General features: G+C 39.7%; 1 protein-coding gene across 6 annotated transcripts in view; it reads right to left on the bottom strand.

The window, feature by feature from the left end:
- akap13 (A-kinase anchoring protein 13) overlaps positions 1-19,883 on the bottom strand; it is a 335,986-nt gene that overhangs the window by 112,797 nt on the left and 203,306 nt on the right. For all 6 annotated transcript variants that reach the window (XM_051920829.1, XM_051920831.1, XM_051920830.1 and 3 more), the window contains exons 10-11: positions 17,438-17,577; positions 7,316-7,659 (exon numbers count right to left, since the gene is read on the bottom strand). In XM_051920829.1, coding sequence (XP_051776789.1) covers positions 7,316-7,659; positions 17,438-17,577 — 484 coding nt within the window. The remainder of the gene's footprint in view (positions 1-7,315; positions 7,660-17,437; positions 17,578-19,883) is intronic.

Genomic DNA, 19,883 nt, shown 5'->3' with positions numbered 1-19,883 from the left:
GCAAAGACTGATTACTGTTCCACAGTTACTCCATTTGGTAAATATGACTTTGGATCAGTGCCATCTAAAGTGAACTGATCACAAGTGGTCCTTTTAATTGTGCTGATTTTATAAGAAATGTATTGTTTGGGGTGGATTGGTGTCAGGGGATACAAATAGATTTTCCCAGCTGACAGCCGAATGTCTGATAACCTTTGAAACAAATTTTTTTTCAGACTCCCCTCTATATACAGTAATACCAGGCAGTAGCCAACTTACCCCAAAGGATGCTCAGGACTGCAATGAGTGGATGGAAAAAGGTTTGGAAGGTAGTTGGCCCACATGGGCAAACTCTGAAAATGTCAATAATCAGTGGTGATGATGTGTCATCTATATAGACTATTACATACATGTGTCAATATTGATCCTATGAACATACACCATTATAACCCATGAAAAAGCCAAACAATGTGAGAGATACTGAAGATAATCAGAGAGCGGGAAAATATTATTTAAACAGTATTCTGTGCATATACAGGCTTTAAATATACATCACAGTGTGCTAAGAACAGCCTCTGGGGGTCTTTTCTGCCCACTGCTATCAGGCAATTCAGTACTTCCTCCTGATATAATGGTTAAGTACATTTAGAAATATTTATATAAAGATGTATTTATTTAGCAATTGATTGGCTGTATTATTTGTCCTCTGAGTCTGTATCTATGTTTCTGCTGCTGTAAGCAAATGAATTTCCCCATGGGATTTATAAAGTTTATCTAATATACAGTGGGGCAAAAAAGTATTTAGTCAGCCACCAATTGTGCAAGTTCTCCCACTTAAAAAGATGAGAGATGACTGAAATTTTCATCAAAGGTATACCTCAACTATGAGAGACAAAATGAGAAAAAAAAAAAATCAAGAAAATCACATTGTCTGATTTTTAAAGAATTTATTTGCAAATTATGGTGGAAAATAAGTATTTGGTCACCTACAAACAAGCAAGATTTCTGGCTCTCACAGACCTGTAACCTCTTCTGTAATAGGCTCCTCTGTCCTCCACTCGTTACCTGTATTAATGGCACCTGTTTGAACTCGTTATCAATATAAAAGACACCTGTCTACAACCTCAAACAGTCACACTCCAAACTCCACTATGGCCAAGACCAAAGAGCTGTCAAAGGACACCAGAAACAAAATTGTAGATCTGCACCAGGCTGGGAAGACTGAATCTGCAATAGGTAAGCAGCTTGGCGTGAAGAAATCAACTGTGGGAGCAATTATTAGAAAATGGAAGACATACAGGGCGGCACGGTGGCGCAGTGGGTAGCGCTGCTGCCTCGCAGTTGGGAGATCTGGGGACCTGGGTTCGATTCCTGGGTCCTCCCTGCGTGGAGTTTGCATGTTCTCCCCGTGTCTGCGTGGGTTTCCTCCGGGCGCTCCGGTTTCCTCCCACATTCCAAAGACATGCAGGTTAGGTGGATTGGCGATTCTAAATTGGCCCTAGTGTGTGCTTGGTGTGTTTGTGTGTGTCCTGCGGTGGGTTGGCACCCTGCCCAGGATGGTTTCCTGCCTTGTGCCCTGTGTTGGCTGGGATTGGCTCCAGCAGACCCCTGTGACCCTGTGTTCGGATTCAGCGGGTTGGAAAATGGATGGATGGATGGAAGACATACAAGACCACTGATAATCTCCCTCGATCTGGGGCTCCACACAAGATCTCACCCCATGGGGTCAAAATGATCACAAGAACGGTGAGCAAAAATCCCAGAACCACACAGGGGGACCTAGTGAATGACCTGCAGAGAGCTGGGACCAAAGTAACAAAGGCTACCATCAGTAACACGCTATGCCGCCAGGGACTCAAATCCTGCAGTGCCAGATGTGTCCCCCTGCTTAAGCCAGTACATGTTTAGGCCCGTCTGAAGTTTGCTAGAGAGCATTTGGATGATCCAGAAGAGGATTGGGAGAATGTCATATGGTCAGATGAAAAAAACTCTACTTGTCGTGTTTGGAGGAGAAAGATTGCCGAGTTGCATTCAAAGAACACCATACCTACTGTAAAGCATGGGGGTGGAAACATCATGCTTTGGGGCTGTTTTTCTGCAAAGGGACCAGGACGACTGATCCGTGTAAAGGAAAGAATGAATGGGGCCATGTATCGTCAGATTTTGAGTGAAAACCTCCTTCCATCAGCAAGGGCGCTGAAGATGAAACGTGGCTGGGTCTTTCAGCATGACAATGATCCCAAACACACCGCCCGGGTAACGAAGAAGTGGCTTCGTAAGAAGCATTTCAAGGTTCTGGAGTGGCCTAGCCAGTCTCCAGATCTCAACCCCATAGAAAATCTTTGGAGGGAGTTGAAAGTCCGTGTTGCCCAGCGACAGCCCCAAACCATCACTGCTCTAGAGGAGATCTGCATGGAGGAATGGGCCAAAATACCAACAAACATGAAAACCTTGTGAAGGACTTACAGAAAACGTTTGACCTCTGTCATTGCCAACAAAGCGTATATAACAAAGTATTGAGATGAACTTTTGTTATTGACCAAATACTTATTTTCTACCATAATTTGCAAATAAATTCTTCAAAAATCAGACAATGTGATTTTCTGGATTTTTTTTCTCATTTTGTCTCTCATAGTTGAGGTATACCTATGATGAAAATTTTAAGTGGGAGAACTTGCACAATTGGTGGCTGACTAAATACTTTTTTGCCCCATAGTATGAGAGCAAACAAGTATAGAATCATCTGTCCTGAACATAATTGGTTTGTCAGTTACATGGCTTGAATACTTTTTATAGTTTAAATAATAAGCCAAAAACTGATCAAGATTTTTTGTTTGGATTTTAATAAAGTCTCAACAGTAACTAATTTGACCATTGAAATGTATAATGTATAGATACTTAGAAAGCCTAACAGACAGGAGTAAAAAAAAACACAAATGGAACAGAACAGGGATCTTGCAGTGCATGTTTGAACCGAAAACAGACTTTTAGGCGTTTAACTTGTCTATTGGAAATGTAAACTCAACTATAAGGTAAAAAAACGCATACACTAGCTCTGCACTCTCTCTTTCTACATCCCATTTGTTGAACTAGAGGGCAGCATCGTTTCACTGTCTTTATTCCTGATGCATTACAAGGAAAGATTCCCAGCCTTGTCACTGTCTTGGAAAAGTTAACCCAGTCTTCCTGTGTCCACATGCAATTTCTCTGGTTATGTCATTTTTTCGTTCAAATTCCAAAGCTGTTTATGTTGTATTACATTTGCCTAGTAATACTAGGATGTTGTACCATGCTAGCCATTATGAATGTAGTGAGAAGTCAAGCAAAATGACACATTTTATTGGCTAACTAAAAACATTACAATATGAAAGCTTTTGAGGCAACTCAGTAATTGCATCTTGCCTGAAGAAGGGTCCGGAGTAGCCTCGAAAGCTTGCATATTGTAATATTTTTAGTTAGCCAATAAAAGGTGTCATTTTGATTGACTTCTCACTACAATTGCCTAGTAAGAGTGAGTTTCGGGTTTGTTTCTTGCTTTGGGATTGATGATGTTGCAATACTGTATGACTTTACTAAACAACTTCAGAAAATGGAAAGATCAATGGATAGGTGAGGTAGGGAAAAACAAGCCTAGTTAAACTAAGTACAGCTGCAAGAAAACATTTCAGACAACTACTGAAATAATAAACAGTAAATAAGAATAATGCTTTAGATTAGGGGAAGTGTATTTCACTTGAAAGAATCTTTAACAATACTTTCTGGTGTATTATAATAGTTACAGAAATAAATGTTTAATACAGTGACTCAATAGGTTTTAATCGTTCTTCAGATGGCTAAGGCCAAGATGGAATGAGCAGCAGGAATACCAACATACATAAATTTAACTATACAGAGCCCACATACTCTTGACACATGTTTTACAGGTCTCTTAAACCACAGCAGTGAGACATCTCTATTTAGTAAAAGTATTTAGTTCAAGTTTAGATAGGATAATAGGAATCAATGCTGGGGTGGTAACAGACCACACTAATCCCACAAGAATATTGTTTTTCTGCCTAGAAATGTGTTGGTGGAACTGTTGGGGGAAGTAAAAAGTGAGCAAAAAAAAAAAAAAAAAAACAAACCCAGAAAAATTAAGCATTTTAGGAAAATGAATTAACTATGAAATCAAAGGATATGTATGGTTAACCTCGCTCTAAAATGAAGTAGTCTCTCCTATTCAATTTTAAAATCACATTAAACACATGACAAAATACAGCTTTTTATAAACAAAGCAAAGAAACACTATACCTTCCTAAAATAGAATTAACATTTAGTATAATGGCTACTGGCTGTTTAAAAAGAAACAGACAATTTATATATTGCTGAAGCATTTATATCCCATTGGTGAAAATGAAAGTACTTGAAATGAAACAAAGACTAACATATTATTGTAAAAGAGAATCAAGAACAGTTAAGTTTCCATGTCTGTAAATTCTTGTATATGTGCTTGCAATAAATCCACTCAAATTCAAAGTATACTTTTTTGTCCAGCATGAAATATTTTATACATGGGATGGAAACCAGAGGCACTAACAGGCAATACTCTCATATTTTCAGAAGCAATTTGTTAATGAACAAATGAAATGTGTAAAGCCTTAACAGAAAAACAAATTAGGTACATGACTAATGACTACATCGTTAAACAGAGCATAAGAAAGCATGAGAGCAAAAAAGATACTAGGAAAACTAAAAATCAGTTGGGGATAAATGTCGCACTTAAGGCAAAAGATGATCTAAAAGATTCTTTCAATATTTTAGTAGTAAAAGAACAGTCAAGGAAGAAGTGAGGACTTTTAGTAACAGTAAAGGTGAGGTAGAATATACAAGCAATAAAATAAATTCTTTGTATGTGCATGTAGTGGAGAGTAAAAATGTTAATATATAGTATATGGGTGGGTAATTTTTTAAATGTTTTTTTAACAAATATGTAATTTTTAAAAAGGGAAGCACGAAAAGACAGTTCTTGCTTGAATCACATTTAAAAAATCACCAGATCAAACAAATAACCAGAACCAGTAAAAGCTGATCTCTGCTTGCAAGTGTTTACCATCTAGATAAAACTCAAATCCATGAAGGAATGGAGGGGCCGAGTTATCCCTTGAGGTTGGACTGTGGAGCTGAATCACTGGAAAATACACTGAACTCACACCAATGGTCCAAGGTTTGCAGGCTAATGGAAAACATGGAGTCTCTTTCTATCATCATTCAGTGGCCATACTGGAGAATAAACTATGCTGAATGAGAGATCAATCAGTATTATAAGTCGAAGAGCTACCTAGTTATCCAAGGAAATGGCATGCTTAAGACTAATAGCAAGAGGAACTGCTCATTATCCAGGCTATATTGGCATTACTTTCTCAAACATATTTTACTTATTTTGAGCATAATTAGAAACTTTAATTAATGTATGAATAAAGATATAAATCTCTCCTGCTTGTTCTGGTGCACTACTTTGTTGCCGGAAGTAATCAATATAAAGGAAGTGTAAACACTAAAGAGCTATAGTTGGGTTCCTCACAGGTGGTGCAGTGGTAGTGCTGCTGCTTTGTGGGTTCGCTTCCCAGTTCCTCCCTGTGTGTATAGCACTTTGAGTACTGAGAAAAGCGCTATATAAATGTAATGAATTATTATTATTATTATTATTTGTGACATTCTGTTCAGGTATACATAGTAAGGAGTCAGAAAGGGAGAACAGGCTCACACTGGAACTCTACAACTATAAAACAGTGCATTTTTGCAAAGCTTTTAATTACAAAAAAGTCAATAACCTCCCAAAATAACTGGAACTATCAAGAAGAAACACAATGACTTGGAAATTATATACAGAGAAGTACTCCTTAAATAGGCTGCTATATAACAAAAATTATTAATGATGCTAATAGCTATTACTGCTTGAAATGACCAATTTGTAATTCATTATTCACATATGACTACAAAGCCCTACTTTCAGCAGCAATTCGTTCAGTGTCCTAATGGCAAACACACTTAGCTTATCCTTAATGTCACGTTTACATGCTAACTGGTTATTGAAAAACCTGGTTGTTATTGCATTGGCACCACTGAAAGCGGTAACACTGTTCACGTCAATTGCAAGGTACCGGCATACCTAAAGTTCAGGTCTGCCTTCAAAAACTGCAAAAATTAAAGTTTTCTCAAGAAACAAGTCAGTCTATTTTTTTCTTCTGCAGAATGAAGGTTGCCAAGAAACTAAAGATTTCGTAGAAAGGTGCCTAGAACGGTCTTAAGAGGAGAATGGGAACTGAACCTAACCTTAATAGAAAAAGGGGAAGGAATGCACCGATGTCCAACTGCATATAAGGATGAGAACATCAGAGTGAGTACTGTGAGAAGAAAAAACCTTACAGGTCCTCTGTAGGCTGTTTCCTCTAATACATGCCACATGTACATGCAAAATCATCTTTTCTCTGCTGAAAATGATACTGATATTTTATCAGAAACAAAAACTTATGTTTGTACATTGTGAGCATATGACTGGATAACTGGAATGATAATTATGCAACATGAGAAACCTTTTTCCATTGGATGTTTGTCTCCATCGTTTACCACTGTACAGCACTGGTCACTATTGACTTCTACTACATAGAACCTTTTCCCCCCTCTATTCTGCATGAGATTAAGCATTTTTTTCTCAGCCACCACTGCAAACTTTAGGAACATTATATTACTGCTGGGAGGAGCCTCCTTTTGCTCTCAAAACAGCCTCAGCTCCTTGGGGCATGAATTCCACAAAATGTTGCAAACATTACTTTGAGTTTCTAGTCAATGTTGAGATGACTGCATCAAGCAACTTCTGCATAATTATCAGCTGCACATTTCTTACTAATCTCCCGTTCCACCACATCCCAAAGGTGTTCTATTGGATTCAGTTAAGAAAACAGACATTAAGAGGTGACATAACTGTAATTTTTTTAAATTACTAGCTGTTACTTTAAAATACCGTGCATTCTTCAACAAGAACACTGAGATGCAGTGTAAACAAGTGTAAACTTGTTAAGAACACATCTAGCACAAATATTGGAAAGTTTTTCTTCACAGTAAGAATCCCATACATATGGAATAAATTATTAAATAGCAAGGTAGTGAGCAGAGCTTTAGGAACCTTCAAATCTCAGCTATGTGAAAAGGACTGGTACGTTTGCTGGGCTGAATGGCCTGTTCTAATATTCTAATCATCAATACAGGTTATAGAAATTGCTAATAAAAAAGTAAAAATTTCTGGAGATAGGGAAATTTCATTAACTATGAAGATTGCCCTGGAACCAAGTTAATTTACCTGCGTTGATTCATCTCACTATCTGTGCCCATATTCTTGCCAGGGCCCCAGCTATGTCGCCGGAACGGTGAAAGAGAGCGAATAGAAGAGCGCAACATAGAGGAGCGCAAAGGTGGTACTTCTGTTAGCCGGTCTTTCTCCTCTTCCTCTGTTTCACGCTGATGTTTTTCTTCTTTGGATCCTGCTTCCTTGCTACTCTGTACATCTTCTGCATTCCAATTCCAAACTTCAGATCTTCTCTCAGGGGTGGATGTAGGTGGACCCGTATTTACTGACTCATCTGTAGAAGAGCAGGACACTAACACCTCACTGGTACAGTCCCCAACCAGACCTTGAGTATCTTGCTGTAAAATAAATAAATAAATACATAAATAAACTATAGAGGGAATGCTTTATCATATTACAAGTGAAATTATGAATTTTGCTTCTTCTTCTATAGACTTACATGGAAATAGTTTATTCTGAGAATGGGTGCATGAATGTATTTTGTTCAATAGATAATCATACTATGTAGTAATCCCACTTATACAACACCACAATCCCATGGACCGTGAGATTATAAACAACAAAAATCTATACTTTTTTGATTTTTTTCATCATTTAGTTCAGTTGAAATTTTTTACTATTTTTGCTATACTGTTAAACTGTTAAAGTAAATTCACACTCAAAACTACCTTACACAACACTATGCTTTATTTTTGAATCACTGAAAATTTGTCAGGTTTGCTTGAAATTTAACTATTAATCATGTGCTCTCAAAAGACACTCTAGCTAGACAATGACAAAGTACTGTATATACTCTCCTCATATAATATTACTGCACATTTTTGACACAAATGCTTTTAGGTTTTCAACTTATGTCTAAAGTTGAATAAAAGCACTTGAGGGAACAAGGAATTTATCTGAACTACTGAATGAACAAAGTTATCCAACATTAACTGGCACTTTGTGAAGAAACAATTGCCCTCTTAGAATTAATAACTGTTTAAACAGATTTTCTTCCAATTAACTTCCTATTATGCCACTCCCTGTAAACTATATGCATAGGGATTTGTCCTCTGACCCTAATTGTTATTTTTTTCTCCCCTAAACATCCCAGGTACATTTATGTATATGTTTTGGGATTACCCTTCAGTTGTCCTTTTTTTTTTTACTTCCATTTACTCTATTAACATTTCCCTTGTTTCCCCAAACTTTTGCATTTCTAGACTGTTCCTCAATTAATTTATCTTTTAGCCAGCAGAGTTCATTTGCATTAGGGACAATTGCATCTAATTTTGTCCTTGCCTCTCCCTGGAAATCTTCCTTTTTTAATTTGATCCTTCTGGAATTGTCAGCAGTGAGGACCAACAGGGAATCTGGTTCTCAGATTGATAAATGGACTGATGCAATACAGCTGGTACATGCACAGATGCCCCCGGGTCCAGATAGCAATCCTAATCCTTAGCTTTACCTCCAGGGTCACTGCTGTGCTGTTCAATTGCATGCTAGTCCTCAGGGGCTTTTTGTTTTTCTTATGTTAGTGCACAATACAGCAGAGAGAATCTTAACTAGAAAAAGAAAATTTGAGCACATCCATCCATCCATCCATCCATTGTCTCCTGCTTATCCGAGGTCGGGTCGCGGGGGCAGCAGCTTGAGCAGAGATGCCCAGACTTCCCTCTCCCCGGCCACTTCTTCTAGCTCTTCCGGTAGAATCCCAAGGCGTTCCCAGGCCAGTCGAGAGACATAGTCCCTCCAGCGTGTCCTGGGTCTTCCACCGGGGCCTACTCCCGGTTGGACGTGCCCGGAACACTTCACCAAGGAGGGGTCCAGGAGGCATCCTGATCAGATGCCCGAGCAACCTCATCTGACTCCTCTCGATGCGGAGGAGCAGCGGCTCTACTCTGAGCCCCTCCCGGATGACTGCGCTTCTCACCCTATCTTTAAGGGAAAGCCCAGACACCCTGCGGAGGAAACTCATTTCAGCTGCTTGTATTCGCGATCTCGTTCTTTCGGTCACTACCCATAGCTCATGACCATAGGTGAGGGTAGGAACATAGATCGACTGGTAAACTGAGAGCTTCGCCTTGCGGCTCAGCTCCTTTTTCACCACGACAGACCGATGCAATGCCCGCATTACTGCGGATGCCGCACCGATCCGCCTGTCGATCTCACGCTCCATTCTTCCCTCACTCGTGAACAAGACCCCGAGATACTTGAACTCCTCCACTTGGGGCAGGATCTCGCTACCAACCCTTAGAGGGCACTCCACCCTTTTCCGGCTGAGGACCATGGTCTCAGATTTGGAGGTGCTGATTCTCATCCCAGCCGCTTCACACACGGCTGCGAACCGATCCAGAGAGAGCTGAAGATCACGGCCTGATGAAGCAAACAGGACAACATCATCTGCAAAAAGCAGTGACCCAATCCTGAGCCCACCAAACTGGACCCCCTCAAAACCCTGGCTGCGCCTAGAAATTCTGTCCATAAAAGATATGAACAGAATCGGTGACAAAGGGCAGCCCTGGCGGAGTCCAACTCTCACTGGAAACGGGTTCGACTTACTGCCGGCAATGCGGACCAAGCTCTGGCACCGATCGTACAGGGACTGAACAGCCCTTATCAGGGGGGCCGGTACCCCATACTCTCGGAGTACCCCCCACAGGATTCCCCGAGGGACACGGTCGAATGCCTTTTCTAAGTCCACAAAACACATGTAGACTGGTTGGGCAAACTCCCATGCACCCTCCAGGACCCTGCTAAGGGTATAGAGCTGGTCCACTGTTCCGCAACCAGGACGAAAACCACATTGTTCCTCCGACGGACCCTCCTCTCCAGGACCCCTGAATAGACTTTTCCAGGGAGGCTGAGGAGTGTGATCCCTCTGTAGTTGGAACACACCCTCCGATCCCCCTTCTTAAAGAGGGGGACCACCACCCCGGTCTGCCAATCCAGAGGCACTGTCCCTGATGTCCATGCGATGTTGCAGAGGCGTGTCAGCCAAGACAGTCCTACAACATCCAGAGCCTTGAGGAACTCCGGGCGTATCTCATCCACCCCCGGGGCCCTACCACCAAGGAGTTTTTTGACCACCTCGGTGACCTCAGTCCCAGAGATGGGGGAGTCCACCTCTGAGTCCCCAGGCTCTGCTTCCTCATTGGAAGGCATGTTAATGGGATTGAGGAGGTCTTCGAAGTATTCCCCCCACCGACCCACAACATCCCGAGTCGAGGTCAGCAGCGCACCATCCCCACCATATACAGTGTTGACACTGCACTGCTTCCCCTTCCTGAGACGCCGGATGGTGGACCAGAATCTCCTCGAAGCCGTCCGAAAGTCATTCTCCATGGCCTCCCCAAACTCCTCCCACGCCCGAGTTTTTGCCTCAGCAACCACCAAAGCCGCATTCCGCTTGGCCTGCCGGTACCTATCAGCTGCCTCCGGGGTCCCACAGGACAAAAGGGTCCTGTAGGACTCCTTCTTCAGCTTGACGGCATCCTTCACCGCCGGTGTCCACCAGCGGGTTCGGGGATTGCCGCCACGACAGGCACCGACCACCTTACGGCCACAGCTCCGGTCAGCTGCCTCAACAATAGAGGCACGGAACATGGCCCATTCGGACTCAATGTCCCCCACCTCCCTCGGGATGTGGTCGAAGTTCTGCCGGAAGTGGGAGTTGAAGCTACTTCTGACAGGGGGCTCTGCCAGACGTTCCCAGCAGACCCTCACAACACGTTTGGGCCTACCACGCCTGACCGGCATCCTCCCCCACCATCGAAGCCAACTCACCACCAGGTGGTGATCAGTTGACAGCTCCGCCCCTCTCTTCACCCGAGTGTCCAAGACATGTGGCCGCAAGTCCGACGACACGACCACAAAGTCGATCATCGAACTGAGGCCTAGGGTGTCCTGGTGCCAAGTGCACATATGAACACCCCTATGCTTGAACATGGTGTTCGTTATGGACAATCCGTGACGAGCACAGAAGTCCAATAACAAAACACCGCTCGGGTTCAGATCAGGGGGGCCATTCCTCCCAATCACGCCCTTCCAGGTCTCACTGTCATTGCCCACGTGAGCATTGAAGTCTCCCAGCAGAACGAGGGGAGTCCCCAGAAGGTATGCCCTCTAGTACCCCCTCCAGGGACTCCAAAAAGGGTGGGTACTCCGAACTGCTGTTCGGTGCATACGCACAAACAACAGTTAGGACCCGTCCCCCCACCCGAAGGCGAAGGGAGGCTACCCTCTCGTCCACCGGGGTAAACCCCAATGTACAGGCTCCAAGTTGGGGGGCAATAAGTATACCCACACCTGCTCGGCGCCTCTCACCGGGGGCAACTCCAGAGTGGTAGAGAGTCCAGCCCCTCTCAAGGAGATTGGTTCCAGAGTCCAAGCTGTGCGTCGAGGTGAGTCCGACTATATCTAGCCGGAACCTCTCAACTTCGCGCACTAGCTCAGGCTCCTTCCCCTTCAGAGAGGTGACATTCCACGTCCCAAGAGCCAGTTTCTGTAGCCGAGGATCAGACCGCCAAGGTCCCCGCCTTCGGCCACCACCCAACTCACACTGCACCCGACCTCCTTGGCCCCTCCCATAGGTGGTGAGCCCATGGGAAGGGGGACCCACGTTGCCTCTTCGGGCTGTGCCCGGCCGAGCCCCATGGGTGCAGGCCCGGCCACCAGGCGCTCGCCATTGAGCCCCACCTCCAGGCCTGGCTCCAGAGTGGGGCCCCGGTGACCCGCGTCCGGGCAAGGGAAAACGCCGTCCAAAATTGTTTTTCTTCATAGGAGGTTTGTTTAACCGCTCTTTGTCTCATCCCTCACCTAGGACCAGTTTGCCTTGGGTGGCCCTACCAGGGGCATAAAGCCCCGGACAACAGAGCTCCTAGGATCATTGGGACACGCAAACCCCTCCACCACGATAAGGTGACGGTTAAAGGAGGGGAATTTGAGCACATCTCGCCAGCTTTAACATCATTCCATTACATTGGTTACCCATGTTGTTCAGAACTGACTTTAAATTACTACCAATGGTTTATAAAGCCTTAAATAATCTCCATTCTATATTTTGCAATGCCTGTCCACCTACGCTCCAAGTCGTAACCTTAGATCTTCAAACGGAGGTCTGCTAATAATTCCAAGAGCCAGACTTAAAAGAAGCAGTGAGACGGCCTTTTTATGCACCTATTGCATAATCTTCATTATTTTTCTTTCTTGCAACTTTTTTCTTGTCATCTTGTAAGTTGAATGTGGCAGGGTTGTGTTAGTTTATGGGGTGGACACAGAGCATTGAGTTTTATTATATCATAGTTCTTGTCAAAAGAGCTTACGTTTTCCTTTAAGTTTTGTGTGTCTTTGTTAAGATGGTTTTATTTATTTATTTATTTTTAATTCAAAAATGGAACATGATCCACCAGTAATACTAATAATCTTAATGTCACTAATTTTACTTGAGGTTTTCTTTGGGTTTTTGCACTTTATTTATTTATTTATTTATTTTTTTAAGTAAACCTTAAAAATTCTCATTTCAACAAAAGCCACATTATTCACAAGATGCTTCCAGCACTGGCTTGAACCTTGAGTTTCATTGGTGTTTAAGAATTACCATGCTTCATTTGTTATGACTATTGCTTAAACTCTGATGTACTGATGTATGTAATTTTTATCCAGTTCAAATTCACTGGCTTCACATTCTCCTCGAAACACCAGAAAAAGTGATGCTTTATTTCTTGTCAACATTCTGGGCACCCAACATATACAAACAAAGCTCATGTTTTAACCTTTCATGAAGATTAATTATTAATTACATTAGTTATGATTGGCTCCACATTGGTAAAATCTTCTGTTGTTGATATTGAAGGCCACTCAAACCTCCTGCACAACAGAACTCTGAAGATACAGTATATTTTTGAGAAATATGCTTTTAATTACCATGTTCTGTTGAAAGGAGATTGAACTGGTCAAGTGTTTTATTCCACCTACAAGATGATGACTGTAGGAGTGCGATTGCTAAGGCACAGGCCAACCCCCTTGTGTTACTACTGAGACAACAGTAGACCCTACATTATGGTGAGGGTAAAAACTAAAACAGTGTTGGTTAACATATAGGCAGCAAAATCAGATGGCAAAGAATTAATGACTAAAGACTAAATTCCTAACATGAACTTATAATCGCAGTAAATTATAATAGTGTTTTAGACCAGTTCAGATCAGTCAACAACAGCTGGAAGTGCATCATCTGAAACTGCTGCAATAACCATACACTTAATGTCAAAGAAAATAATCTCTAGGACCTGTGGATATTTGTTTACTATTTTCTATTGTTATTTATCTTTAGTGTTCATGAAGTTTGTTTATTCAGAAATAACTTTTCCTTTTCTTAAATCACGCTAATCTCAGAGATAATTAACATGGACAATATCAAATTTAGTGAAGGTACAGCAATAAGTAACAATTTTAAGGAATGTTGTAACTCTAAAGAGAAAATGTAATAAAATAAAACCCACACTAACATCTTTCTTGCTAAATAACTGCCACAGCTTATAACACTGCTTATAGATGAGCCTGACAAACCACTGAGGTTCGCTGAAATTTAAGTGGCTATAAATTCCTTAAAAAGTGGAAACGTTGTGAGGCCAGATTTACAGGCAGATTTTTTTCTTTTCTTTTAATAAAAGCTGCTTGTCAGAGATGCATCTAGATGCAGAAAAAACATTCGATAAAGTAGAATAGGGATGTCTCTTTACTCTATTGCACAAATTTAGCTTTGGACCAAATATCTATGCCTGTATCAAGTGACTGAACTCGAGATTCAGATTACTTCATTTTAGAACATGGAATCCTACAAGGGTGCCCATTATTATTACTGCTCTTTGAAATTATCCAACCACTGACGCAACAGTAAGAAATAAAGGCAAATATAATGGAAGGAATGGAAGTAAAAACCTCTTTTATGCAGATGATATGCTCCTGTTTATTACTGATCCAAAATGTAGCACTATTTATCTTATTAAACTTAACAGGTGTATTTTACAAGGTCTCTAGTTTTAAAATTAACTTGGATAAAAGTATACTAGTGTTCAGGAGGTTGGAATCAACCAGAAAGATTAATGTTTTTGATAGAAATTGACACTTCATCAAGGCACTATTAAATTTATTTAAAAATATAGTTAAAACATTACTAATATGACAATGGCTGTAACTACTTGAAATTAATGATTTATAACTTTTTTAGATATGAGAGGAAAGACCCATCTACAACAGACATTATAAAGTACTGTTAATTCTCTCAGCTTATCCTTAATCAATAATGTTTAAATGTTAATTGGTTACTAATAATTCTGTTTTTCTTTCCATTTACTGTCACTTGCTTTTCAATGCAGACATTTTGTGTACAAGACAAATAGTGTAGAGAGGGATATATAGTTATGTTTTTTTTTATTTACAATTATCTAAAAGGTTATGAGTGAGGGAAAAAATATACCCAATATATATCCAATTATGAATGGATTTATTAATTTGGAGATACTGGAAGCCTTTGTTACTATTTAGAACTTAAATCAGGGCAGACAACCCATGAAAGGGCCCATGAATACCCTTCATTTAGGGAAGGCATTTAGACTAACTGTACATGAAAGGCTGGAGTGTTCTTTAGTGTTACACCAGACCAGCTCACTGTTTATTATGTGACATGCTGGCCTTGCTCGTCTGAGGTGAAGTGTTCATTGATTATACTGGTTTGAGATTGAAGAAGAAAGAAAGGCATTGATGGGATGCACTTAGAAAATCTTGAACAAATTAAATTACATAAAGGAACGTTTTCTTCTTTCAAAAACAATTAAAAATGAATATTTTGTTTCTTAAAAAATATGATCCAGTTCCTAGTTATTTTTTTTTATATATATATGAGAAACATTACAGTATAGAGGATCATGTTTAGAGTTCCTGTACAGTTAAGCAGACAAGATAAGATGAGCACTTGTACAAGTAAGTTTAAAGTGATTGCTTGTCCTTTTCATGCTGTAGCATTCGCAGCACTGTACACAAGCACTTTTCTTCAACTCCTCAAATGTATTAACACCCCTCACGCCCCATGACTGTTGAAGAGTCACTACTTTTCAGGTATATGCACAAGTGTTAAGGTAACAACTGTACAGAGTTGATGTCTAGCCCATCTGTTCAACTCTCTCTAGTAGGCAGAATATTGTTAGAATTAAAATCCTTCCAAAGCTCATTTCTTTTCAGATAATTTCCTTACTTATTCACAAATTCTTTTTCTGAAAGTACAGTATAATTCTACTGCAAGTTCATTTATATGGAAGTAAAAAGGGCACATATTAAAAGAAGAGCACTATAAAGATCAAAAGAAGATGGTGCCATGCCATTACCTAATTTCCAAATATACTAATGGCACGCACAAACTTGCAATATGATACAATGGAAAGAGGTAGAAGGTTCAACTGGTTTTGCAAAGAAAATCTTGTATGAATGTCCGTCTATATTATAGGTCTTGCTCTGTGCGGCAGCCATCAATAATTATTTCCAATTTACTAATAATCAGATGTGCTTCACTCACTCAACATATAAAACCAATGTTGGAAAAACTAACGCTGATATTACGTTATTGAATGCTCTATTGCAGGGTTATTTTGCATTCAACCCCTCCTTTTATTACACAGAATTTATTGAAACCATTAGTTATCTCCACCCTGAGACATTTTTACTTTGATAACATTTCTGCGCGTTTTAATCAATTCTAACATAAACATGGAATTCCATCCACAAGCTTATTTTGTCTCTTTACAAGTAAGGAACTTTGTGAAAAAGAACCTGCTTAACTTCCTAATTCTCCATCAGTGACCACACTTGGAAATATTAGCTACTAATTAGGAGAATGTTGGTAGCATTTCTAGATTTTATCAATTAATGTCACCACTAAATATTTTAGGCAAGTAAAAATAGACCTCTCTATAAATCTGTTAATAATTCATTTTTACTATTTGCCTAATATTCAATCTTTATCAATCTGCTGTAATATATCTTACATTTATTCAAATATATCTCCAGTCTACAACTGTGTAAAATATACAAAGATTAGACCTTAGTTGTGAATGATATATATAGTTCTGGTCTTATTTTGGTAACATCCTAAATGATCCCCTCTTTAGGCAAAGATATTTGTTTGTTTGTCAAATAGTGTCATATTTACAATCATTCATGATCAGCCCAGCAGTTTTTCTTAGAGTAACATGTTCAGAATATCCAGCAATAAAATCTCAATGATTTCCTACACTACAACATTACCCGTATACTGAATGAATCCTAATAACATCGTTATCAATTATTTTTCTCCACTGGGTATAGATGGTGTTTTCCAGTGTTTATGATTATTGAATCTTAATCCTTTATGTGATTAACTGGATTGATTGCATTCTTGAATGGACTGATGTTTCAACTTTTGGTTACAGTAATGTTTGTTTGGTTAGTGTATTATGTAATGCTTCTATTCTAATGTAAATACCAGGTAATTAATGAAGACTAAGTAACAAAAAAAAAAAAAACAAAAAAAAAAACAATATCTTTAGCTAATCTCCAGATGGTTGCATATAAAGTGGAATGGGCCTGGTACATGTTCACTAAATGAGCATGAATCTCCAAAGGCATATGTTCCCTATGATTACATAATTTTGTAATTAACATACGTTAGTAATTTATACAGGAGCTAATCCTTGTCCACTTATTTATTTAGCATCAAAGACTCATGCTCAACTTACCAAAGAATTTCATTGTACACCTAATAACTTTTCAATTCAATTCTTTGCCATGTGTACAAGTACCGTGTACAATGAAATGCTTGCATGTGCCCCCACAGACAGTGAACAAAGACAAAAAAAAAAACAATAAATAAATGAAAGTAAATAAATAAAACCAGAATCCCAGGAATAAATAGAGACATTGGCAGAAGTATACGTGCAGGTAGCAGTGGAGGTGACACAAGGTTGCTTATTGTTCACGTGTCCGATTGCAGTTGGGTAGAAACTGTTCCTGAACCTGGAGGTGCACATCCGAATGGACTTTAGTCACTTCCCAGATGGGAACAACATAAAAAGAAGTGCACACTAAAAGACCTGAAAAGGAGCTTACCTTTGTAAAAACATTATCGTCCCCTGGGTCACTGCTTGCAAACACATCTCCATCACTGCCTGACTCTCGATGAACTGGTGACACCCCAGGAGTTGTAGGACTTGTCACCGGTAATTGAATATCATGGGAATCAGGATATCCTAAGGTTTATGGGGGGAAAAAAAGAAAAAAGGACTATCAATTAACTCAGAAAAACTCTTCTGTGTTACTTCTTAGTTTTACTCAAAAATGTATCGTCATACTTGAAATAATCCGCTATAGAACACACTGGGTATACTCAAAATAATTTAGGAGCATTACAACAAGGAATCAGATGGTGCTAGAGGTTGGGAGCATGCAGTAGGTCATGCCTCAGCAGTGCTAGAGACAGATACAAAATGAAATTAAAGTCAGGATTAATGCCAGCAAAAATATGCTGCAATGTACAGCCATTCCATATGAAGTTTAAATAAAAAAAAAAAAAAAAAAGTCTCCAAAAAAGGCTGCAGCCACACTAAAAAAAAAAAAAAAAAAAAAGTTTAAGGCTATTAATTGCTGTTGAAAGAGGTTTCTACCAGTTATTAAATCACATAATTTGCCCTTTTAGGGTTCACATATTATTTACGTGCTTGACGTAGAATATACAGTATTATCAATAAAGATATGACAGTGTTAATTTTTGTTTATGTTTATTGTATGAATAATCTGCGGTGGGTTTGCACCCTGCCCTGGATTGGTTCCTGCCTTGTGCCCTGTGTTGGCTGGGACTGGCTCCAGCAGACCCCCGTGACCCTGTGTTCAGATTCAGTGGGTTGGAAAATGGATGGATGGATGTATGAATGAATAATTAGGCTGCTAATCAATTACTATCACATACAAGAAGATGATGAGGGAAGTTCTAGACTTCAAAATATATCAAGCATAGCGTGTTTTCACACCAGCAGATTATCTCGTGACAGAACACTGGATTTCAGTTGACTCTCACAAACAAAAAAATCAAAAAGTTTAACACCCTTGACATGATTATAGTCATTAGTTTGAGAGATACTGACCATAATGTCATGCCATGCAGGATAATTTTAAGAACAGAGTATACATTGATATCTGTACTGTGTGTTTAGGTGTTTACTACTAACAGTTTTGCTCTGGTAGTTGGCCTCTCTCTCTCTCTCTTTCTCGTGGATGGGGGTTTATTTGATTTTAGTTTAAGTTTGATTTGATTGTATGGAATGTTATATGCTTTTAATAAATTCAATAAAAAAGTTTAAAAATAAAAAAAAGGCAATGTAACTGGAGAACAACTATTCCTATGTGTGTGTAAAACACTTGAACAGTTTAATTTGAAATGGCAGAAATTAAAATGCATTACAACCAATGGTACAAAAAACATGGCAGGAAAGAAAACTGGCTTAATGGGGTAAATAAATAATCGTCACATCAATGGTCATCCTGAAACCAGATATACACTTCATAATCCATCAGTCTGGAAAAGCTCTCAGCCTTAAAGATGTAATGACAGTTGTCACATTTACGGTAAATTTCGTTCGCTCACGTGCAATAAATCACCGACAAGTTCCAAATTTTTTGGATGAAACCAATACACAGTACAGTGATACCATATTATACCAAAGTGAAAAAAGCATTGCATTTTTTGGCTTGAACAATTACATATTAAATCATATTTTTCTACTGTAAAACATGCAAAACACTAAAAGTACAAAGTCAGAAGTATAGAAAGTACAGTATAACAATACAAAAATGAATAATAAAATAATTTTATAATATTAATACCGTATATACTGTCAAAATGTGTCATTTGTGTGGTATATCTTGAAGCATGGTGAAATACACAATCCACCATCACAGTCAGGACAATAGTTGTGTGATTCCTTGTGGATTTTCTTTCCAGACTGATCAGCTTTTGAACAGCACACTGCACATGTGAGACTGACATGAGTGTCAATTACAAATTCATCAGAATTACTTTTTATTTCAATGTCAGTTTCAATTTCACTGCTGGACTGCTGGGAAATGTTTCATATGAGAGGCCATTATGAGGCTAGGACAATATCATCAATATTTATCTGCACGTTTGCCCGGGTAACACTCAGGCCTGTAGCTTATGCAACCCTCCCCACTAACACTGTTAGTGTGAGTAATCCTCAGGTCTTACACTTGCATGAGACGTGTCTATACAGTTGCTCGAGTGATGCTTGGGACAATGCTTTTACCACTATTATTACAGCCCAAGTGATGCTCGGGTCTAACGCTAAGGAGGTTAATAAACATATTAGGGATATGTGCTCACAGAAGATGGAAGTGTTCACAGCTATTTCTTTAAATGGTGATGGGCTTCACAAAAAATGGAGTTGGGCAGCTCATTCTACCAGCGAGTCTCTTATTAATAATCTTTGCTTAGAAAAGGTTCATTAGACACCCCTACCCAAGATTCTGTGTAATTACTTTT

This window comes from Erpetoichthys calabaricus, chromosome 17 (assembly GCF_900747795.2).
Source record: "Erpetoichthys calabaricus chromosome 17, fErpCal1.3, whole genome shotgun sequence".
Classification (NCBI taxonomy): Eukaryota; Metazoa; Chordata; class Cladistia; order Polypteriformes; family Polypteridae; genus Erpetoichthys; species Erpetoichthys calabaricus.
The sequence above is the reverse complement of the archived record's forward strand: the minus strand, read 5'-3'. Positions and strand labels throughout refer to the sequence as shown.